Genomic DNA, 25,994 nt, shown 5'->3' with positions numbered 1-25,994 from the left:
GGTCAAAATACAACAAATCATGCGAAAGATATAACCAGCAATTTTATAAAATATATTTGTCGTAATCTTTTACGGTTGCGAAGGAGTAGTGGACACAAGGAAAACAGTGTTTGGGGAGATAACTCCTACAAAGAAAAGTATTCCGTTACGCAGGGTAAATTTAAAAGGCGCACAAACTGTTCGATATCATATAATATCAAATATCTAAGCCACATATTGCGAAACAAATATTTATCGCAAGAACAAAATTAGGCAGAAGAAAAAAAAAGAAAAAAAATAATCAGAAGAAAAACAATAGGTCTTTCCACAGAAAAGTGGAAAGACCTAATAATTGTGGTCTCGGACCTAAGAGGTGAAATCTGTAAATATAGAATCTGTACTTTGGCAACTTCCCTAAATGATTTGATGGTTTCAATTTGTCAAATAGCATGAAACTAAAGGATTTAAACTTTTATTTTATAGAATTTCTGCAAAGAAGACAAATTTTGGCATTTTATGGTCAAAATAGGCATTTTATAGCTTTTTCAATATTGATGCATAAATGGCATCCTGACTTTCTATCTGACAGGGTTTCATGTGTCAATATTTGTGTTTTTATGCCTTTATCTAGTTTTTTTACTTATTTATTAACTCTGAATCTTCAGAAAAGAAGATTATCTCAGAAAATAAGTGCAAAATGCGTTGTATAAATGACCCCTGTCTTAAACGCCCTGTTTGGATGAAGTCAAAATTGGGGAGCTTGGTACATAAAATTTGAAGTCCATAATAAGAACCTCACTTAATTTGTATCAAAAGCACTTTACAATGTCTATTGTACCTGTTCCATTTCACATAATATCTTTCTATTCTTCTGTAGGATATATAGCAAGTGGTTTAGATATAAGCCTGTTGAGACTAGAATTGCATGCAAGTTTTTCACTAAAAAGGCAAAAATCTTTGTATCAGACCATACTGTCTGCAAGAAAAGTTAATTGCAAGAGTCTTTTTGTGCTCAGATTTGTAGTATCATGTCACATGAGTATAGAAATGATAAAAAAGACACAAATTTTTATATCTTATAACCTCAATATGCATTTTTTAATGTAAATATGTGGCATGACCTAAATTGACCCTAAAAAATTATAGAAAACTTCATAGACTAACTCAAAATATGGACAATTTTATGTTTAGGGCATCTTGAAATCTTTTGACAGCTTCCGAAGTGCTTATTTTTAACCTTTTTGAGCTGGACCAAATCACTACTTTCCTTTAAAATTCTGGACCCAAACTTTTTTACAGTGTAATTTCACCCCCTTCTTGCAATTTGAGGTATTAAACATGGAGAAATTAATTTGGAAGGGGTATAAAAATTAATGGCAAGTAACCCACTGTCAACACTAGGGACTATATTCGTGAACAAGGAAAATCAAGGGACGACAATTCTGTCCTGCTTCAGTTTAAAGTATTTGGTCTATGTAGTTTTTGATGAAGTTGAAGTCCAATCAACTTGTAACTTAGTACACATGTTCCTTATGATATGATCCATCTAATTTTAATGCCAAATAAGATATTTTTCCACATTTTCAAGGTCCATTAAACATAGAAAAAGAAAGTGCGGCTGGGGCATCTGTGTACTGCGGACACATTCTTGTTGTTTTCTCCTTTTTATCACCAGCCCAGTAGTCAGCACTTGGGTGTTGACATGAATATCAATTATATGGTCATTTTTATAAATTTGCTGTTTACAAAACTTTGAATTTTTCGAAAAACTAAGGATTTTCTTACCCCAGGAGTAGATTGCCTTAGCCGTATTTGGCACAACTTTTAGGAATTTTGGGTCCACATTAATGCTCTTCAACCTTATATTTGTTTGGCTTTTTAACTATTTTGATTTGAGCGTCACTGATGAGTCTTATGTAGACGAAACGCGCATCTGGCGTATAAAATTATAATCCTGGTACTTTTGATAACTATTTACACCACTGGGTCGATGCAACTGCTGGTGGACGTTTCGTCCCCGAGGGTATCACCAGCCCAGTAGTCAGCACTTCGGTGTTGACATGAATATCAATTATATGGTCATTTTTATAAATTTGCTGTTTACAAAACTGAATTTTTCGAAAAACTAAGGATTTTTTTACCCCAGGAGTAAATTACCTTAGCCGTATTTGGCACAACTTTTATGAATTTTGGGTCCTCATTAATGCTCTTCAACCTTGTATTTGTTTGTCTTTTTAACTATTTTGATTTGAGCGTCACTGATGAGTCTTATGTAGACGAAACGCGTGTTTGGCGTATAAAATTATAATCTTGGTACTTTTGATAACTATTTACACCACTGGGTCGATTCCACTGCTGGTGGACGTTTCGTCCCCGAGGGTATCACCAGCCCAGTAGTCAGCACTTCGGTGTTGACATGAATATCAATTATATGGTCATTTTTATAAATTTGCTGATTACAAAACTTTGAATTTTTCGAAAAACTAAGGATTTTCTTACCCCAGGAGTAGATTACCTTAGCCGTATTTGGCACAACTTTTAGGAATTGTGGGTCCTCATTAATGCTCTTCAACCTTGTATTTGTTTGGCTTTTTAACTATTTTGATTTGAGCGTCACTGATGAGTCTTATGTAGACGAAACGCGCGTCTGGCGTATAAAATTATAATCCTTGTACTTTTGATAACTATTTACACCACTGGGTCAATGCCACTGCTGTCGGACGTTTCGTCCCCGAGGGTATCACCAGCCCAGTAGTCAGCACTTGGGTGTTGACATGAATATCAATTATATGGTCATTTTTATAAATTTGCTGTTTACAAAACTTTGAAGTTTTCGAAAAACTAAGGATTTTCTTACCCAAGGAGTAGATTACCTTAGCCGTATTTGGCACAACTTTTATGAATTTTGGGTCCTCATTAATGCTCTTCAACCTTGTATTTGTTTGGCTTTTTAACTATTTTGATTTGAGCATCACTGATGAGTCTTATGTAGACGAAACGCGCGTCTGACTTATAAAATTATAATCCTGGTACTTTTGATAACTATTCACACCACTGGGTCGATGCCACTGCTGTCGGCTGTTTCGTCCCCGAGGGTATCACCAGCCCAGTAGTCAGCACTTCGGTGTTGACATGAATATCAATTATATGGTCATTTTTATAAATTTGCTGTTTACAAAACTTTGAAATTTTCGAAAAACTAAGGATTTTCTTACCCCAGGAGTAGATTACCTTAGCCGTATTTGGCACAACTTTTAGGAATTTTGGGTCCTCATGAATGCTCTTCAACCTTGTATTTGTTTTGCTTTTTAACTATTTTGATTTGAGCGTCACTGATGAGTCTTATGTAGACGAAACGCGCATCTGGCGTATAAAATTATAATCCTGGTACTTTTGATAACTATTTACACCACTGGGTCGATGCCACTGCTGGTGGACGTTTCGTCCCCGAGGGTATCACCAGCCCAGTAGTCATGCAGCACTTGGGTAATGACATGAATATCAATTATAAGGTCATTTTTATAAATTTGTTGTTTACAAAACTTTGAATTTTTCGAAAAACTAAGGATTTTCTTACCCCAGGAGTTGATTACCTTAGCCGTATTTGGCACAACTTTTAGGAATTTTGGGTCCTCATTAATGCTCTTCAACCTTGTATTTGTTTGGCTTTTTAACTATTTTGATTTGAGCGTCACTGATGAGTCTTATGTAGACGAAACGTGCGTCTGGCGTATAAAATTATAATCCTGGTACTTTTGATAACTATTTACACCATTGGGTCGATTCCACTGCTGGTGGACGTTTCGTCCCCGAGGGTATCACCAGCCCAGTAGTCAGCACTTGGGTGTTGACATGAATATCAATTATATGGTCATTTTTATAAATTTGCTGTTTACAAAACTTTCAATTTTTCGAAAAACTAAGGATTTTCTTACCCCAGGCGTAGATTACCTTAGCCGTATTTGGCACAACTTTTAGGAATTTTGGGTCCTCATGAATGCTCTTCAACCTTGTATTTGTTTTGCTTTTTAACTATTTTGATTTGAGCGTCACTGATGAGTCTTATGTAGACGAAACGCGCGTCTGACTTATAAAATTATAATCCTGGTACTTTTGATAACTGTTTACACCACTGGATCGATGCCACTGCTGTCGGACGTTTCGTCCCCGAGGGTATCACCAGCCCAGTAATCAGCACTTGGGTGTTGACATGAATATCAATTATATGGTCATTTTTATAAATTTGCTGTTTACAAAACTTTGAATTTTTCGAAAAACTAAGGATTTTCTTACCCCAGGAGTAGATTACCTTAGCCGTATTTGGCACAACTGTTAGGAATTTTGGTCCTCATTAATGCTCTTCAACCTTGTATTTGTTTGGCTTTTTAACTATTTTGATTTGAGCGTCTGACTGATGAGTCTGTATGTAGACGAAACGCGCGTCTGGCATATAAAATTATAATCCTGGTACTTTTGATAACTATTTACAACACTGGGTCGATGCCACTGCTGGTGGACGTTTCTTCCCCGAGGGTATCACCAGCCCAGAAGTCAGCACTTGGGTGTTGACATGAATATCAATTATATGGTCATTTTTATAAATTTGCTGTTTACAAAACTTTGAATTTTTCGAAAAACTAAGGATTTTCTTACCCCAGGAGTAGATTACCTTAGCCGTATTTGGCACAACTTTTAGGAATTTTGGGTCCTGATTAATGCTCTTCAACCTTGTTTGGCCTTTTAACTATTTTGATTTGAGGGTCACTGATGAGTCTTATGTAGACGAAACGTGCGTCTGGCATATAAAATTATAATCCTGGTACTTCTGATAACTATTTTATATATCTGCATTGTTAGAAGACATTTGGTTTCCTGACAATAACTTTAGTATAAGTAAATAGAAATCTATGAAATTGAAACACAAGGTTTGTGACCACAAAAGGAAGGTTGAGATTGATTTTGGGGGTTATGGTCTAAATAGTTGAGGAATTAGGGGCCAAAAAGGGGCCCCCATTAGCATTTTTCTAGTTTCCAGACAATAACTTGTGGAATGGTGTATGGATCTCTCTGAAATTATTCCACAAGTTTCCATATCACAGTTGATGGTAAGAATGGGCTTTTTAAGGTTATGGCTCAGACCATTTAGGAATTAGGGGGAAAAGGTTAATGAACAATTACTTAAAAAGTGGGTGGGGGGAGGGGGGTCAAATGGCAACAGCATAGTGTATTGCAAAAAAGAAAATTCAAGTTCTTTGACTACAGTTATTCTGTGTCAGAAACCTATTATGTGTCAAATATTTAAAATAACAATCCAAATTCAGACCTGTATCAAGTGTGAATATTGTATAAAAAAGAAGATGTAGTATGATTGCCAATGAGACAACTCTCCACAAGAGACCAAAATGACACAGAAATCAACAACTATAGGTCACTGTACGGCCTTCAACAATGAGCAAAGCCCATACCGCATAGTCAGCTATAAAAGGCTCCGAAATGACAATGAAAGAATTCAAATGAGAAAACTAACGTCCTTATTTGTTTTTTAAAAAAATGAACGAAAAACAAATATGTATAACACATGAACAAACGACAACCACTGAATTACAGGCTCCTGACTTGGGACAGGCACATACATACATAATGTGGCGGGGTTAAACATGATTCCATTTATGCCCCATCTGTTCAGCTGTCGTATCCAGCTGGGCTCAACGAAGCAATTTGTTTATATAGATTAGACTGTTGGTTTTTTGTCGAGCCTGCAACTTTTGTTAGCTCACTTCTTAAAAGCTATATATTTTAGAAGGTGGAAGACCTGGATGCTTCATATTTTGTATATAGATGCCTCATGTTACGAAGTTTTCGTCAGTCACATGTCCAATGTCCTTGACCTCATTTTCATGGTTCAGTGACCACTTGAAAAAATAGTTCAGAATTTTTGTAACGTTGAATTCTCTCTTATTATAAGTAATAGGATAACTATATTTGGTATGTGCGTACCTTGCAAGGTCCTCATGCCCTTCAGACAGTTTTCACTTGACCTCGACCTCATTTCATGGATCAGTGAACAAGGTTAAGTTTTGTCAAGTCCATATCTCAGATACTATAAGCAATAGGGCTAGTATATTCGGTGTATGGAAGGACTGGAAGGTGTACATGTCCAACTGGCAGGTGTCATCTGACCTTGACCTCATTTTCATGGTTCAGTGGTTATAGTTAAGTTTTTGTGTTTTGGTCTTTTTCTCATAATTTATGCAATAGGTCTACTATATTTGTTGTATGGAATGATTGTAAGGTGTACATGTCTAGCGGGCAGATGTCATCTGACCTTGACCTCATTTTCATGGTTCTGTGGTCAAAGTTAAGTTTTTAAGTTTTGATCTTTTTATCTAATATTATAAGCCAAAGGTCAGCTATATTTGGTGTATGGAAATATATTATGATCTATATGTTAGTCCCGCAGGTTTTATTTGACCCTGACCTCAATTGCACGGTTCATTGGACAGTTAAGTTTTTGTGTTTTGGTCTATTTTTCTTAAACTATAAGTAATAGGTCAACTATATTTCTTGTATGGAAGCATTGTTAGCTGTACATGTCTGCCTGGCATGGTTCATCTGACCTTGACCTCATTGTCATGGTTCATTGGTCTTTGTTTAACTATCTTGTTTAATGTTAAGTTTATGTGACAGTTGTAATAACGATTTATACTTAGGACTATCAACATAATATCAATGATTAGTAAAGAAGGCGAGACATTTCAGTGTGTGCACTCTTGTCTGAAATTTGAATGGTTTTACACTAGTTATTGTTGGGGCCTTTATAGCTTGTTGTTCTGTGTGAGCCAAGGCTATGTGTTGAAGAACTAACTTTGATCTATAACGGTTTACTTTGATAAATTGTGACTTGGATGGAAAGTTTTCTCATTGGCACTCAAATCACATCTTTTTATATCTAATCATAAACATATTTCTTTCATTATTGAATACGTGATTCTGCCTAGCTACCAACCCCTGCTGAATAAATGTGTGTGTACTTATATACTTTCTTATAAAAAAAGGGACATTAACTGCCACATTCATGTCCACGGATTTGACTCAAATTTTCATAATTGATTTTTAACCAAATTTTGTAAGTAAAAATTGATTATTGATTTGGTGATGTACGGTGGGTGGCCGCCAAACAGTGGAAATTTTTTATGGATTATCGTCTGACAAATTACAAGTTTAAAGGATCCAAAACCATTCTTTGTATGAATTGTTTATTAACTTTTTAGCAATTTAGTTAGGTTTTATTGTCAAGCCTGTGACTTTTGTCGCAGAAAGCTTGACATAGGGATAGTGATCGGGCGCGTTAGCTAACTTCTTAAAAGTTTTATATTTTAGAATTAAGGTTGAAGACCTGGATGCTTCATACTTTGTATATGGATGCCTAATGTTCTTGACCTCCTTTTCAGGGTCTAGTGACTACTTGAAAAAAAAGTTAAGATTTTAATACGACCGCAAAAATTAAAATTTTTTTTGTGGTATATTGGTATTACGTTGGCGTCGTCGCCTGCGTCTTCGTCGTTGTCGTCGTCGTCCGAATACTTTTAGTTTTCGCACTCTAACTTTAGTAAAGGTGAATAGAAATCTATGAAATTTCAACACAAGGTTTATGACCACAAAAGGAAGGTTGGGATTGATTTTGGGAGTTTTGGTCCCAACATTTTAGGAATTAGGGGCCAAAAAGGGCCCAAATAAGCATTTTCTTGGTTTTCGTACTATAACTTTAGTTTAAGTAAATAGAAATCATGAAATCTTTGACACAAGGTTTATGACAACAAAAGGAAGGTTTGGATTGATTTTGGGCGTTTTAGTTCAAACAGTTTAGGAATGAGGGTCCAAAAAAGGGAGCAAATAAGCATTATTCTTGGTTTTCGCACAATAACTTTAGTATAAGTAAATAGAAATCAATGAAATTTAAACACAAGGTTTATGACCACAAAAGGAAGGTTGGGATTGATTTTGGGAGTTGAGGTCTGAATAGTTTAGGAATTAGGGGCCAAAAAGGGGCCCAAGTAAGCATTATTTTTGGTTTTCGCACCATAACTTTAGTATAAGTAAATAGAAATCTATGAAATTTAAACACAATGTTTATGAGCACTAAAGGAAGGTTGGGTTTGATTTTGGATGTTTTGGTCCCAACAGTTTAGGAATAAGGGGCCCAAAGGGTCCAAAATTGAACTTTGTTTGATTTCGTCAAAAATTGAACAATTGGGGTTCTTTGATATGCCGAATCTAACTGTGTATGTAGATTTTTAATTTTTGGTCCCGTTTTCAAATTGGTCTACATTAAGGTGTCCAAATTTAAACTAAGTTTGATTTTAACAAAAAATGAATCCTTGGGGTTTTTTGATATGCTGAATCTAAAAATGTACTTAGATTTTTGATTATTGGCCCAGTTTTCAAGTTGGTCCAAATTAGGGTCCAAAATTAAACTTTGTTTGATTTCATCAAAAATTGAATAATTGGGGTTCTTTGATATGCCAAATCTTACTGTGTATGTAGATTCTTAATTTTTAGTCCCGTTTTCAAATTGGTCTACATTAAAGTCTAAAGGGTCCAAAATTAAACTAAGTTTGATTTTAACAAAAATTGAATTCTTGGGCTTTTTTGATATGCTGAATCTAAACATGTACTTAGATTTTTGATTATGGGCCCAGTTTTCAAGTTGGTTCAAATCAGGATTCAAAATTATTATATTAAGTATTGTGCAATAGCAAGAAATTTTCAATTGCACAGTATTCAGCAATAGCAAGAAATCTTCAATTGCACAGTATTGTGCAATAGCAAGAAATTTTCAATTGCACAGTATTGCGCAATAGCAAGAAATCTTCAATTGCACAGTATTGTGCAATAGCAAATATTTTCAATTGCACAGTATTGCGTAATAGCAAGAAATATCTAATTGCACAATATCGTGCAATAGCAAGAAATTTTCAATAATTTGGAGTTATCTTTCTTTGTCCAGAATAGTAGTTGAATCAACTTAAATCATTGTTTTATACAATATACAATGTATATTCACTTTTACTACCAACTGATAAATTAAAACAATCTTTACCATTCAGTGATAACAAGCACCTTTTGTTACATTTTAATATTTTATGATGTATTTAAATGAGTAGTTATTGTTGCAAACTCCATTAGAAATTTCAATTGAGATCAGTTTTGGAAAAAGGGAAAGGGGGATGTGAAAAAAAGGGGGGGGGGGTAAATTTTTCTCATTTCAGATTTCATAAATAAAAAGAAAATTTCTTCAAACATTTTTTTGAGAGGATTAATATTCAACAGCATAGTGAATTGCCCAAAGGCAAACAAAGTATTTTAAGTTCATTAGACCACATTCATTTTGTGTCCGAAACCTATGCTGTGTCAACTATTTAATCACAATCCAAATTTAGAGCTGAATCCAGCTTGAATGTTGTGTCCATACTTGCCCCAACCGTTCAGGGTTCAACCTCTACGGTCGTATAAAGCTACGCCCTGCGGAGCATCTGGTTTGTAATGTTAAATTCTCTCTTATTATAAGTAATAAGATGACTATATTTGGTATGTGTGTACCTTGTAAGGTCCTCATGCCCGTCAGACAGTTTTCACTTGACCTTGACCTCATTTCATTGAAAAGTCATGTTTTGGTGGTCAAGTCCATATCTCAGATACTATAAGCAATAGGTCTAGTATATTCGGTGTATGGAAGGACTGTTAGGTGTAGATATAGGAAGATGTGGTGTGAGTGCCAATGAGACAACTCTCCATCCAAATAACAATTTTAAAAAAAGTAAACCATTATAGGTCAATGTACGGCCTTCAACACGAAGCCTTGGCTCACACCGAACAACAAGCTATAAAGGGGCCCAAAATTACTAGTGCAAAACCATTCAAACAGGAAAACCAACGGTCTTATCTATATAAAATTAAAAAAAATGAGAAACGAGAAACACGTATAAATTACATAAACAAACGACTACTGTACATCAGATTCCTGACTTAGGACGTGCAAACATTTACAGCGGTATTGAACGTTTTAATGGATCCAAACCTTCTCCCTTTTTCTGAAACAATAGCATAACATCACAACATAGAAAACATGTCAAACTGACAGGTGTCATCTGACCTTGACCTCTTTTTCATGGTTCAGTGGATATAGTTAAGTTGTTGTGTTTTGGTCTGTTTTTTTAATTTTATACTGTATGCAATAGGTCTACTATATTTGGTGTATGGAATGATTGTTAGGTGAACATGTCTATCTGGCCGGTGTCATCTGACATTGACCTCATTTTCATGGTTCAGTGGCCAAAGTTAAGTTTTTGAGGTTTTTTTTTCTTTTCTAATACTATATGTATTAGGTTGACTAAATTTGGTGTAATGAAATATTTTATGATCTAAATGTCAGTCATGCAGGTTTTATTTGACGTTGACTTCATTTTCACGTTTCATTTCTCAGTGTTAAGTTTTTGTGTTTTGATCTGTTTTTCTTAAACTAGAAGCAATAGGTCAACTATATTTGTTGTGTGGAAGAATTGTTAGTTCTACATGTCCGCCTGTAATGGTTCATCTGACCGTAACCTGATTTTCATGGTTCATTGGTCAATGTTTAGTTTTCTTGGTTAATGTTAAGTTCATGTGACATTTATAATAAAGCTTTATATTTAGGACTATCAACATAATATCAATGATTAGTAAAGAAGGCAATACATTCCAGCGTGCGAACTCTTGTTAAAAAATCTAGAATTATTTGGTGGCTTTAATTTGATGAATCTGATTAAAGGTATTTAATATTTTGGATTTAAGGCCTGTTTTTGAAATGAGCTCATATGAGGTGTTTGATTTCTTTAAAAAATGAATTATTTATGTTTCTTGATAGGCTGAATGTAGTTGTATTTTAAGATTTCTTTTAATGTTGAGGCCTGTCTTCAAATAGGTCCACTTTTAGGTCCAAATAGTCAAGACTGATGTTTAACTAAGTGGTATTTAGATTTTTGATTTGGAGCATGGTCAGCCCACATGCTATTATTACATATTTGCTCAGAATCTAGATTCAAAGATGTTTATGGACAATAAAAAAGGATTAACAATAATTTGAAATTAGGTAAAATGCCTAATCTATAGTTTTAGAGAACTATTTTTAGTAGTTAAATCATATCTAATTTTAGAGAACTATTTTTTTGTTGTTATTATATTGATTTGACTTATTTCCCTTTGAACAGGAAATGAAGTAATTAATAAGTAATTCATCAACAAATTAATTCTAGGGGTTCTTTGATATTGGACCATAATAGGTAAACGTCAAATTTCAAATTTTTCAGTTCTTTCATCATATTTACATGATTCTTTTTGTGTCAAAAACCTGTGCTGTGTCAAATATTCAATCACTATATATATGTCCCAATAAAGAGCTGTTTTAAGTCTAAATGTTGTGACCATACTTGCTCAACTGTTCAGGGTTCGACCTCTGCAGGAAAAACTGTCACTCTGACAGCCTCTTGTTAGTTATTGTCCGTGTACTGCAGATAGATAAAATATGTGCAATTCGGGGGACTTTGGAACTTTGTTCTATTATTTGAGTAAGATTTTTTTTAAATCAGCGCCGACAATTGATGAAGTTGCGTGTATATCCCTTGCAATACAAAGATATGATGTAAAGTAATAATGACATTAGGCCGTACATTGACCTATAATGGTTTACTCTTATAAATTGTTATTTGGATGGAGAGTTGTCTCATTGGCACTCACACCACATCTTCCTATATCTATTTGTGGATATATATTGCCTTTTAAAATCCATCAAATTGGCTTGTTCGCATGGTGCTTTGATTATATTTTTTTCATTTCAGAATATATTTTAGTGGGATTTAAACAAAAAGAACAGAAAGAGTTTATTCAGACAGTTTACAAAGAAGACGACTGCTTAAAAGAAATAGGCTCAGCAGAAAGTGAAAACAGTGCCTTTTCTACTTATTCAAGCAGTTCAAAAAATTCACCATTAAACTTATACACGGCCCCTCCTTTTTTGCCAAAACCACACACACCTAATTCACAATTTACAAGAGTAACTTGGTTAGAAGAAGAAGTGGAAAGAAACAAGATCACATGTTCTGCATCATTTGATAAAAAGATCCCTGAGAAAAAATACTACAAAGAAATATATGGTTCATTATCTGAACCTCCATCTGGTCGGTCTCTTCTAAAATCAATTGATGATCAATCTTGGACAGTAGTTACTACATCAGATATTGGTGGTAGAGAAACAATTAAAGGCATCAAGCCAACTTGCAAACATTTGTCTGATCAGGAGGAAAATTTGGGATTCTTACAAAGTTTAAGAATTACAGAAATAGACATAAATACTGAAAATAGTAAAAATATTGACAAGGATAAAAGTTCTAGAAATCTTGACTTTTGTGAGGGTTTCAACTTTACAGATATTGATTTTGAATGCACTGCTGAAACAAAATCAAACCTTTTAGAGGAAAACAATCTTTTATGTGTATGTGCTGAAAACCTTAGAATGAAAGCAAGGCAAGAGCAAAATCAATTGAAGCAGTATACACAACTGTTGCAAGCAGCCATTAATAATGGGGACCAGGAAAATGCTCGTCAGTATGCAGAATTTTTGGCAGCCAGTCATATTAAAGTGTCAGTGTTATTAGATGAAAGCAGTGTGAATGAAGAAACAAATGATCAGGACATCAGGTAAGAACTGGAATTGATACTCTAATTGATGATGTGTGTTACAGTAGATCACATGTAGATTATGGACCAAATTTGGTTTGATATACAATATATATATTTTTTAAAACATACTTTATCAGTTGGTAAAAGATATAATGACTTGCATTGCTATTCAGTAAGATGTTACAAATTAATGAAATTTGACATGAAAAATAAAAACAGTAAACATCGTCCTCCTACAAAATGAGCAGACTATCAACTTTTGAAGACTGGGACAGTCACATAAAGAATGTGACTGAGTTAAAAATAATTGTGAGCACCCAATCCTCAATCAGGATGGTTTTTAAAGACCTTGACTACTCATGAGGGTCTTAGATTGTTGGCCCTTATTTGTGCTTTTTGGGGAATTCAAATTATTTATTTTTACCTCAGGCCACAACTATTTAATTCCTTGTTTGATTGACCCGCCCATACATATTTTATTTAATTTAAATGGATTTAATTTTTTTATTTTTTATATTTACGCTTCTGGCATCCAGAAAAGTATAGTGTCTCTTTCCTGCACAGTTTTTTTGTAAATATTTAAAAGATATATATTTACATTGGTTTCCTTCCCACTTACTTACATTCCCATGCAATAACAAGCTGATTTTCGTTGTTAGAATAAAGTATGCAGAACTTCTGAAGGAGAAGTGTAACCTTCAACTGCAATATTATTTGCCGGTGGAACAAAACTATCCAAACCCGCTATATGTCTTTGCACCTGTCCTGAGTCAGGATCCTGTTGTTCAGCAGTTGTCGTTTGTTGGTGGTGTGGTTCATAGGTATTTCTTCTTTCGTATATAGATTAGATCGTTGGTTAATAAAATTCCTGTTTGAATTGTTTACACTAGTAATTTTGAGGTTATTTATAGCTTGCTGTTTGGTCTGGACTACATGAATGCTTTATTCTTGCTTTTTAAAAGTTGTGTAGTAAATAAAAATAGATCTCTAGTTTAATACCAAATACATTATATTAAATATTCTTATTTTATTAGTAATACTTTCTAAAACAAATTTTCTTAATAAAATAAATATGTCTCCTGTCTTACACATTTTGATAATACATGTATATAAATTAATGCGTAAATATATTGTCTCAATTTTTTCACCACTCTGAAAAGTTAAGAAGACACTTTGAATATCACTATTTTGAACTAAAAGAGCATATATACGGTGGAAATTCTAATCCAATGTACGAACCAAAAGATGTTTCCAGAAATATGTGTTAAAACATCAATATTCTTAAATCCAGGAGTCATGTCATCAGAAAATAACACTGCACTATTCAATGTCAATACAGTTATTTGTAACTTTTTTTATCTACATCCATTGTAAAATTCATATTCTATTCATGAATGCCAGAAGACATCTTTAAAACTTGCCGTGTGCATGCTCAAACCCAGTTCAAATTTTAAATGTTTGAGGTTGTTTAGGGTATTGTGACAGTGTGATCACTCTCAGATTTGCTCCTAATAATAACTGTTAATTACCTAAATCTTGAATATTTGATATATCTTATTAGGGCCCCGCCTTTAGGCGGGTACCCTATAGTGATCAGTCTGTCCGTCCGTCCGTCCGTCCGTCCGTCCGTCCATCCGTCCGTAACACTTTTGTGTCCGCTCCATATCTAGAGAACCATTATGATTTCATACTTTATACTTTACATGTTTATTAACCACCACCAGAGGGCGTGTCATGATGTATGTGCAACTTCCTAGGTCAAAAGTCAAGGTAAAAAAAACTTTGGTTTCAGTTGACAACCCTGTGTCCTGTGGTGAAGATCGTGTCCGCTCTATATCTTGAGAACCGTTATGATTTCAAAGTTTATACTTGACATGTATATGAACCAACACCAAAGGGTGTGTCATAATTTATGAACGACTGCCTAGGGTAAAGTTCAAGGTCAAAAACTTTGGTTTCAGTTGACAACCCCATGTCCTATGGTAAAGATTGTGTTCGCTCTATATCTTGAGAACCGTTATCATTTTGAAGTTTATACCTGAAATGTATATAAACCAATATCAGAGGGTATGTCATAATTTATGTACAACTTCCTAGGTCAAAGGTCAAGGTCAAAAACTTTGATTTCAGTTGACAAACCCATGTCCTATGGTAAAGATACAATTTTTTAATGCACATTATTCACAGCGAGGCCCACAGAGATGGCTCCCATCTCAATGATATCTAGTTATAATTATAGTAAAAGAAATACTTTTTTTTTATCTTTATGTTAAAGTTATAGTTAATACAAAATACACAAAAAAGTATAAAAACATGTGTTTCCCTTAATTTTGCCTGTCTGTTTGCACTATACACAGAAAAAAAAAACCCAGATGGCACATAACATTTACATCACCAGGTCATATTTCTAATTGCTCAACTTTTGCTCAACTATATGAAAACCAAAGATCATTTGCTCAACTTTTCCTCAACTTAATGACCAGCTTCAGTTGAGGGCCAGTTAAGCAACATCTATCAAACATACAGTGCTTGGCCAGGTTTCAGTTGAGCTAAGATGCTCAACACCTAGCCCTCAACTAGTTTGCTTATAACAGCTAGCCCTCAACTGTCCGCCACATGGCCATCAACTGACCCTCAACTTTTTTTTTCTGTAGGGGAAGTCAGACGTCTTTGGAGCTTTATATTTTAGAAGGTGGATGCTTCATACTTTGTATATAGATGCCTTATGTGACAAAGATTCTGTCTGTCACATGGCCAATATCCTTGACCCCATTTTCATGGTTCATTGACTACTTGAATAAAAAGGGTTTTTATATGGCTGCAAAATTTTTTTTGCGTCGTATGATGCTATTATGTCGTCAATTGTGGGAGGTCAATTCACATCAGCATAGTGTATTGCACAAATGCATAAGAGAGGGTAAACATTTTTTTAGGGGTGGGTTTGGGGAGGTCAATTTGAAACAGCATAGTCTATTGCACAAAAGCTACAAAGGGGGAGGTTAACCTTTTTTATTTGGGGGGGGGGGGGGGTCAATTCACAATACCATAGTGAATTGCACAAAAGCAAAAAATATATAAATTCAAATCATATAACAAATTCTAAGTTCTTTGACTGCAGTAATTCTGTGTCCGAAACCTATTATGTGTCAAATATTTAATTACAATCCAAATTCAGACCTGCATTTTTGTCCCAACTGTTCAGGATTAGACCTCTGCGGTCGTATCCAGCTGTTCTCGTCGAAACAATTTATTTTAATGTTAATTTCTCTCTTATTATAAGTAATAGGATATCTATATTTGGTATGTGCATACCTTGCAAGGTCCTCATGCTTGTCAGACAGTTTTCACTTGACCTTGACCTCATTTCATGGATCAGTGAACAAGGTTAAGTTTTGGTGGGCAAGTCCATATCTCAGATACTATAAGCAATAGGTCTGGTATATTTAGTGTATAGAACGATTGTAAGGTGTACATGTCCAACTGGCAGGTGTCATCTGACCTTGATCTCATTTTCATGGTTCAGTGGTCAATGTTAAGTTTTTTTGTGTTTTGGTCTTATTTATGCCCATGTTGTAGTAGAGGGGGCATACTTTTATAACGTTATTTGCAAGCGTGGGAATCATCTGTGTCCCTATGGACACATTCCATATTTTATTTCTTATACTACATGTATATGCAATATGTCTACTATATTTGGTGAATGGAAATATTTTATGATACATGTACATCATGTACATGTCAGTCTCACAAGTTTTATTTGACCATGACTTCATTTTCACGGTTCATTGCTCAGTGTTAAGTTTTTGTGTTTAGTCAATTTTTTTAAACTAGAAGCAATAGGTCAACTATAATTAGTGTATAGAGGGATGTCAGCTGTATATGTCTGCTTGGCCTGGCTCATCTGACCTTGACCTCATTTTCATGGTTAGTTAGTCAGTGTTTTGTTTTCTTGGTTAAGTCTGTTTCTTAGAAACTATAAGCAATATGTCAACTATATTTAGTGTATTGAATGGTTGTAAGATTACATGTATTTCTCATTTGGTTTATTATGACCTTTAACTCATTGCTGGATCATGTTATTAAAGTTTAGGCCACACCAATTTGATTTCTTGTTCAACAGATTTTTGAACTCCAAAATTTGGGGCGAGCGAGCAATTTGAAAATTTTAATAAAAAAATATTTAAAATTGCAAATTTTTGAGGCAAAGCTTGAAAAGTAAAGGCGAGATTATAATTTTTTTTTGTAAACATAAAATAGTAGGTTTTGACAATATTAAAGATTGATTTATCTCTTGTACTTTGACATTTCTTTAATTTCTGAAGTTTTTTTTCCCTGTTCACCAAGAAATAATTAAATCTGGTGTACAATGTATGTGTGACTGACAATGAGACAATTCTCCATCCAAGTCATAATCAGTTTGGGGACAACCCCTTAATGTTATAAATATCCCTTTTACATGTTTTATGAGGGATTAATATAAGTTATAATATATTTGCTTGTACAAAAGGGCTCATATATTCTCAAAGAACTATATATTTATCTGGTATTAAATGATCAAAACATGTCCAAGAATTTTGTAATATTCCTGGACTTTAACCATGTTAACACATTTACTTAAACAGTTTAATATTATTCAATATAAGTGGACCCCTCTTTTAGAAAAAAGTTGTTTTAAATATGATGTAACTCTCCTCTTTTTGAGTACAAAATTTTACAAAATTAGAAGAACTATACAAATCCTTGGTATTTCTATTTTCTTTTCTACATCAGTAAAATGACCCCTTGTCTGAGGGAGGATTGTTCTCAACCTGATAATAACAAACACAAGTCAAAGTACGGCTTTTTACACAGGGCTTTGATACAGACCAAAGACAGCAGGCTATAAAGGACCCCAAAATTATTAGCGTACACAATTCGAACAGGAAAACCAACGATCTAATTTATATATCATGTATATCCAAACGGGAAAATACCAATGAACAACATCAACAAACGATAACTGCTGAACGACAGGCCCCTCAATCAATCAGAAGACATGTGCATAAACATGCAGCGGCTATGGACAGTTTTGTTTCGCCAGCATACAATATAATTGCAGTTGAAGGCAAATCCTTCAGAAGTTCTTTGTACTTTATTCTAACAACGAACATTTTTTGATAGGGAATATAAGTAAGGGGGAAAGTAACCAATTTATTGTTCTTTACAGGTATTTCCGCTGTTATAAATTTATATCGGAGCACTCCCGCTTTGGATAAATAGGTTTCATGCTGAAAAAAATATTCTCACAGATATTTACAAAGTGTGGTGGGGTGCTTTTATGTTTTAAATCGTTATATATATACAGGTTAGACTGTGATTTTAAAAACAATGGGTGGTATCTTTTTATTATATTTACAAAAAAAAAAACGGTACGGGAAATGGACATGATTACATTTCCGGATGCGGGAAGCGGGAATATAAAAAAAAAATAAAAAATTCTGTTTTGAAAAAAATAGGTGCGGGCGGGTCCGTTGAACAAGGTATCAAATTGGTGTGGCCTTATGTGATAGTTGTAATAAAGCTTTTTATTTAGGACTTTCAACATAATATCAATGGTTAGTAAAGAAGGCAAGACATTTCAGTGTGTGCACTTTTGTTTCCAGTAAACATTTCATGTCTGTAGTTTTGAAGAATTTGTTAGATTAATTTATAATTTATTAATTGTCATTTAAAACATTTACAATGTTTGTGGCAATACAAGTTTTAACAATCAATAAACAACAAAGTAAAAAAAAATAGGATACGAAAATTAATCAAATAGTCACAAAAAAGTGATAAATTTATAATATTACAATATCCATGTTACAAGAAGACCTCTGTCCTCAGTTCTAATGATCTTTTAATAAAGAAGCCAATAATTCTAACATGTCAAAATGAAGTGGGTTTGATAAACAAAATAATTTTTTATCATCAGGGAAATGAATAAAATGTTCATCATATAAATGTAGAAATGTATATCATTATATAAATTTTGTCTGATATTTTCGTTTACTTTGCAATTAAAAATAAAATGAAATTCACCTTCGATGACTTTGCAGGTTTTACACAGTCTTTGTTCTCAATGAATGTAGGTTAATGCAACAACAAATTTTTATTTCATGACCTTCGCATTTCACTTACACAAAGTTTAGTTAAAATATTCCTAATAGAAAAATCATTAAACAATAAGTAAAAATTTGCTTCAAGTGAAGGTTTTTTAAAGTTTTTATCCAGAAAAAGTTAGCTACTTTTGTCAATTTTCTTATTCTTTACTTTTATATAAATCTTTATGGAAATCATTTATTTCATTTTTAATTTCTGATTTTAGATGGCTTACATCTGTAATGTTCTTACAATTAGCCGCTTTTGTCTTGGAGGCTATTGCCTGGTAAGACATTTTTATATGAACGCAAAAAAAAATTGGCGGTCGTATATTGGTATCATATCGTCCAAAAACAGTTGGTTTTCCGGACAATAACTTCAGTTTAAGTAAATAGAATAAAACTAATCTGGACCATATGAGTATTTGGACCCTACACGTATGGTCATGACCATATGCGTACACTCATATGATGGTTGGACCATTTGAGCATAATTCTCATTTGGTTATTAACGGGCCGGACCATATGAGTATTGGACATGTAAGTATTTTTTTTTTTAAATTACATTATAAAAAGTTTCAATAATATAAAAACTTTTTCTAAAAAAAACTGATGGTTACATGACAATTAATGTATTATTTTTAGCTCACCTGGCCCGAGCTTTTCCCATCACTTGGCGTCCGGCGTCCGGCTTCCGTCGTCCGTCGTCCATCGTCGTCGTCGTCCGTCGTCTTTAACTTTTACAAAAATCTTCTCCTCTGAAACTACTGGGCCAAATTAAACCAAACTTGGCCACAATCATCATTGAGGTATCTAGTTTTAAAAATGTGTAATGTGACCCGGCCAACCCCTGAATTGGTATTTTTAAGGAAATTTTGCTGTTTTTGGTTATTATCTTGAATATTATTATAGATAGAGATAAACTGTAAACAGCCATTATGTTCAGCAAAGTTAGATTTACAAATAAGTCAGCATGACCAAAATGGTCAGTTGACCCCTTTAGAAGTTATTGCCCTTTATAGGAAATTTTTAACCGTTTTTCGTAAATCTTAGAAATCTTTTACAAAAATCTTCTCCTCTAAAACTACTGGGCCAAATTAATCCAAACTTGTTCACAATCATCTTTGGGGTATCTAGTTTAAAAAATGTGTGGCGTGACCCGGCCAATCAACCAAGATGGCTGCCATGGCTAAAAATAGAACATAGGGGTAAAATGCAGTTTTTGGGTTATAACTCAAAAACCAAAGCATTTAGAGCAAATCTGACATGCGGTAAAATTCTTCATCAGGTCAACATCTATCTGCCCTGAAATTTTCAGATGAATCGGACAACCTGTTGTTGGGTTGCTGCCCCTGAATTGGTAATTTTAAGGAAATTTTGCTGTTTTTGGTTATTATCTTGAACATTATTATAGATAGAGATCAACTGTAAACTGCAATAATGTTCAGCAAAGTAAGATTTACAAATACAGTTGACCCCTTTAGGAGTTATTGCCCTTTATAGTCAATTTTTAACCATGTTTCGTAAATCTTAGTAATCTTTTACAAAAATCTTCTCCTCTGAAACTACTGGGCCAAATTAATCCAAACTTGGCCACAATCATCTTTGGGGTATCTAGTTAAAAAAATATGTCCGGTGACTCGGTCTTCCAACCAAAATGGCCGCCACGGCTAAAATAGAACAAAGGGGTAAAATGCAGTTTTTGGGTTATAACTCAAAAACCAAAGCATTTAGAGCAAATCTGACATGTGTAAAATTGTTAATCAGGTCAAGATCTATCTGCCCTGAAATTTACAGACCAATCGGACAACCCTTTGTTGGGTTGCTGCCCCTGAATTGGTAATTTTAAGGATATTTTGCTGTTTTTGGTTATTATCTTGAATATTATTATAGATAGAGATAAACTGTAAACAACAATAATGTACAGCAAAGTAAGACCTGAAAAGAAGCCAACATGACCAAAATGGTCAATTGACCCCCTAAGGAGTTATTGCCCTTTATATAGTCATTTTTTAACAATTTTCACAAAATTTGTAAAATTTTACTAACATTTTCCACTGTAACTACTGGGCCAAGTTCATTATAGATAGAGATGATTGTAAGCAGCAAGAATGTTCAGCAAAGTAAGATCTACAAGCAAATCACTATCACCAACAGGGATGGGGTAATCGTAACCTGTAATCGTAATCGATTGTAATTGATTACATTTTTTCAAGTAATCGACAGTAATCTGTAATCAAAGACATGTTCGATTACATGTAATCGTAATTTAATCGATTACAGCAAAAATTTGGATGTAATCATCGATTACTTTTCAATTACATTTCGATTACTTTAGTAAAATAGTTTGATGAAAAATAACCTATTTCAGAGGAAAATATGTATGTTATCACTTTGTAGTAAAGATAAAATATAATGCATCAACAATACTTAATTAAGTAATTGAGAGAGTTAAGCAACTGCCTTATTTCTATCTATTGTCTCTAGCTGCATTATGAGCAACCAGATCCCCTACCTAAATTTACTTTATATCTAGCTTTTGAAACAAATGAATGTATGTTCTTGTCAATAATTCAAGAGCTTTAATATTAAAATCAGAAAATACATTTGAAATAATAAAATAGATCTTTATCATTTGTTAATTAAGAAATGTGTCTGTCTTTCGTGAAGTTCTGTACTACATTTTTAAAAGTAGTAAGCTTCTTTGTATTAAATTTCCTGAAAACATCATTTTCAATCAGAGTTGAAATTAAAGCTTAGAATACATAAACAGTTGATTTCTTAAATGTTATAATATACATGTATATAAATAAAATTAAAAAAGAACACAAAATCCTTTTAACAATGCGCCAATGGCAATGCATTGCAATTCTTTTTAGAAATAGATACATGTATCCATTTGACACTATAAATATATTTTGTATATAATTTGATTGGAGAAGTTAACAAATCTTAACAACATTTTTGCCTTTACTAATGAGCTGATCAAAGTCTTCTAATCAGTAAGAAACATACTTTCATTGACTTTGTTTTTATTTCAATTATCTTATGTCTAATTAAGAAGGAAATTTACAATATTTAGCCCCAGGTTATAAATTGTACTCCAGTAGCAGTTAAATAATCTGTAATTAGGGTGGTTATCCAAACAAATAGTTTAAATCATGCATGTCATTATAAAAATAAATTTTGATCTTAAAAATCAGATGAACTAATTAATTATTGTACTTTTTTTATATTTCCTTAAACATTATAAATTAACTATGCTAAAATATTTTTTTTAAAGAGTAAAAACAAAAAGCTCAAGTAAGTCAGTAAGAAAGCAAAATTTTTGAAAAACAATTAGTTATGAATAAGTGATTGGTGCAATGCGATGACATCTTTCATTAATGTTGAAAGTCAAAATTTCAAGATTTTTTAAATATTTCTAATCTTCATTAAGAGATTTGATCTAAAAAACAGCTATTTACTTATAATTTAGAAACAATGATTTAAATGATGAATTTGGTAAAGTTCTTAATTTCCACTATACAAATGTTGAGCAATATAATTGTGTGTTACTCATGTTATTTTTTTGTTGAAATGTTGAAGCATGTAATTGACAGTAATCGAAAAGTAATGTAATTACTTTGGATAAAATAATCGATTGTAATCGATTACATAATAAAATTTGAGTAATCGATTATTAATCGATTGCACAAAAATCCTTCATGTAATCGATTATTAATCGATTACATTTGTTTGTAATCGTGCCCATCCCTGATCACCAAACCACAATTTTGTCTTGAATCCATCTGACAGTGTGTCCTTTGGCTTTGTTTAATATTCACATAGAACAAGGTGAGCGACACAGGCTCTTTAGAGCCTCTAGTTTGTAGCTGCGTACAGTGATACCGAGGTCTTGGGCCATTCTGATATGTCTTCTGTGTTTTTAAGAAGCTCTGGATCTGAAATATCGTAAAATGACTGCAATACACCATATTCACAAGACAACTTAAATAAACTATGTTACTTTCTATAGTGATTTTGCAAATTATTTTTTAAAGTCGACATATTACCATTCACTCGTAATAACAAATTGGTAATGACCATCGTTATAAAATGTGTTTATTATAGTTTTGACAAGTAAGTAAAGTTAACTATGTGAAACTTCTAATTTTTATTTAGCTAATCTTTTTATTATGTTAATAATAAAATTACCTATATGATAGCGTCTTTTTAATGTACAGTCATACCATATGAAGAGTTTAGATGTATTAAAAGTAAACTGTAACAGAGTGTTAATTACCCTGACCATACGCATACGGTCGGACCATACACGTATGGTCGGACCATATGAGTATATACCTATATGGTCATGACAATACGCCTATGGTCCAAATACTCATATGGTCTGGAACATAACCACAAAGGAAGGTCAGGATTTTTGGAATTTAGGAATTGGGGGTAAAAAAAGAGGCACAATTAAGTATTTTTGTAGTTTCCAGACAATAAATTGTGTTTAAGTGTATGAATCTCTATACAACAAGTTTCCATACCACAAAGGGAATGTTAGGATTGACTTTTGGGGCTCAAACCATTTAGGAATTTGGGGCAAAAAAGGGGAAAACTAGGGTTTTCTGGTTAATGGACAATTAAAACAATTTTAAAGCAGTGTAAAGTATTATCCAACAGACTCCTTATCTTTGAAGCTGCAGAATCAATTTCAGCCAAACTTGGACTGGATGAGTTTCAGAGTATCTAGTATCAATTTTGTATTTTAATTTTACTTATATGTCAAGAAACAAAGCAACTATGGCTAAAAAAGAACATAGGGGCAAAATGCCTTTTTTTTGCTTTTGAAGAAAATATGACAGATACAAAGAACATTCAAATGGAATTTATAAGCCAAACATTAATATATATTGAAAATATATATATAGTCATTGATGACAGATTTAAGCAAAAAATTACAGATGAGCGATTCTTGAGAGCCTCTTGTTTGAATAATGCCATTGTTTGGCATGTGACATCACAGATGTCGAGGTCTCATATTTTCTGGCACACGAAATGAAATCATAAAAAACTATGTATGGGGTTCAAGAGGGGTACACTTTGAATTTTGATATTTCAAAAGTGCACATTTTACTTACCAGTCTTACATTTGTTAATGACAGTATATTTGTTATTTATTGTTGATTTATTGTTACTATTTTTATACCCCACCTACGATAGTAGAGGGGCATTATGTTTTCTGGTCTGTGCGTCTGTTCGTTCGTTCGTTCGTCTGTTCGTCCGTTTGTTCGTCCGTCTGTCCTGCTTCAGGTTAAAGTTTTTGGTCAAGGTAGTTTTTGATGAAGTTGAAGTCCAATCAACTTGAAACTTAGTACACATGTTCCTTATGATATGATCTTTCTAATTTTAAAGCCAAATTAACATTTTGACCCCAATTTCATGGTCCACTGAACATAGAAAATGAAAGTGCATGTTTCAGGTTAAAGTTTTTGGTCAAGGTAGTTTTTGATGAAGTTGAAGTCCAATCAACTTCAAACTTAGTACACATGTTCCCCATGATATGATCTTTCTAATTTTAATGCCAAATTATAGTTTTGACCCCAATTTCATGGTCCACTGAACATAGAAAATGATAGTGCGAAATTCAGGTTAAAGTTTTTGGTCAAGGTAGTTTTTGATGAAGTTAAAGTTACATCAACTAGAAACTTAGTACACATGTTCCTTATGATATGATCTTTTTAATTTTAAAGCCAAATTATACTTTTGACCCCAATTTCACGGTCCACTGAACATAGAAAATGAAAGTGCATGTTTCAGGTTAAAGTTTTTGGTCAAGGTAGTTTTTGATGAAGTTGAAGTCCAATCAACTTGAAACTTAGTACACATGTTCCCTATGATATTATCTTTCTAATTTTAATGCCTTATTATATTTTTTATCCAATTTCACGGTCCATTGATTATGGAAAATGATAGTGGGAGTGGGGCATCCGTGTACTTTGGACACATTCTTGTTGGATTTGTAAGTTTTATTCAGAATGTGTTTTATATAGTACAACAATACTACAGTAGGACAAAAAAACTTAATGAAAACAAAACACAAATAAACAACAAAAAACACACAATAAACAAAATATTTCTATGGACCACAGGACGTAAATTGTAAGTAAACCCAGGTGCTCGGATGAATAATTAAGCAGTTTCTATATATGATAAGCTGTTTAAACAAGGCAAAAATAAATCTGAAGGTAACCCAGGTGCTTTGGATCAGTAAGCAGTTCCTATATACTCTCCTATTTAAATATATGATAAAGCGTATAAAACATGGCAAAATCCATATCACATGCTGTATTACCCTCGACCAATATCATCCCTCCTGATATTGATTTTGCCATGAATTATTCTCTATATCTTATATTGATATTTATATTATATAACAGTTTAATATATATATATAGCAGATCATATTTCTAGATATTCTTCTGCATGCATTAACACAAATTTTCTGTATTCATTTCTTACAACATAACATTTTCATATATCTTTTTTCTATGTATTTTTAAATAAATATTTCCATTGAAGAAATTTCTTTATAACATTGTGAAGGGATAAGGAACTTTATTTTCAATCTATGAAATCTGCGTTTTTTTACGAAATACGTTTGGCTAATGGTAAAAAACGCAAGAAATTTCTGCTGCAACATAACACTTCTCAAGGTCACATCCGATGTAATGATTATACATGGTACATATTTTCTTTGATCAATGCAATTCATTAATTTAAGTGATTTTAATATAGACATATTGTGCAATGTCCAATGTCATTGACATCATTTTCATGGTTCAGTGACTACTTGAAAAAAAAGTTAAGATTTTTTGTCACGCCTTAACTTTTGTTGCAGAAAGCTCGACATAGGGATAGTGATCCACATGTGAAGACCTGTTGGTGACCTTCTGCTGTTTTTTTTTTCTATGGTCAGGTTGTTGTCTCTTTGACACATTCCCCATTTCCATTCTCAATTTTATTTAATATTTAGAGAGAAATATTTTTATCCTTTTATTACTTACTTACTTATCCTCTTCGCTCCGATCTGAGCATAAGGTCAACACAAGTCCTCGCCACTCTGTTCTGTTCTTTGCCATTGTTTCTGCCTCTCCCCATGTCATCTTTAGGTCTTTTAATTCATTCTCTATT

General features: G+C 33.3%; 1 protein-coding gene across 4 annotated transcripts in view; it reads left to right on the top strand.

The window, feature by feature from the left end:
- Positions 1 to 25,994, top strand: part of LOC143079722 (ranBP-type and C3HC4-type zinc finger-containing protein 1-like) — a 207,324-nt gene that overhangs the window by 29,305 nt on the left and 152,025 nt on the right. For all 4 annotated transcript variants that reach the window (XM_076255263.1, XM_076255261.1, XM_076255262.1 and 1 more), the window contains exon 3: positions 11,853 to 12,711. In XM_076255263.1, coding sequence (XP_076111378.1) covers positions 11,853 to 12,711 — 859 coding nt within the window. The remainder of the gene's footprint in view (positions 1 to 11,852; positions 12,712 to 25,994) is intronic.

Source organism: Mytilus galloprovincialis, chromosome 6, assembly GCF_965363235.1.
Source record: "Mytilus galloprovincialis chromosome 6, xbMytGall1.hap1.1, whole genome shotgun sequence".
Lineage (NCBI taxonomy): Eukaryota > Metazoa > Mollusca > Bivalvia > Mytilida > Mytilidae > Mytilus > Mytilus galloprovincialis.
Note: the sequence above shows the minus strand (reverse complement) of the source record. Positions and strands in the feature narration are given on the sequence as shown.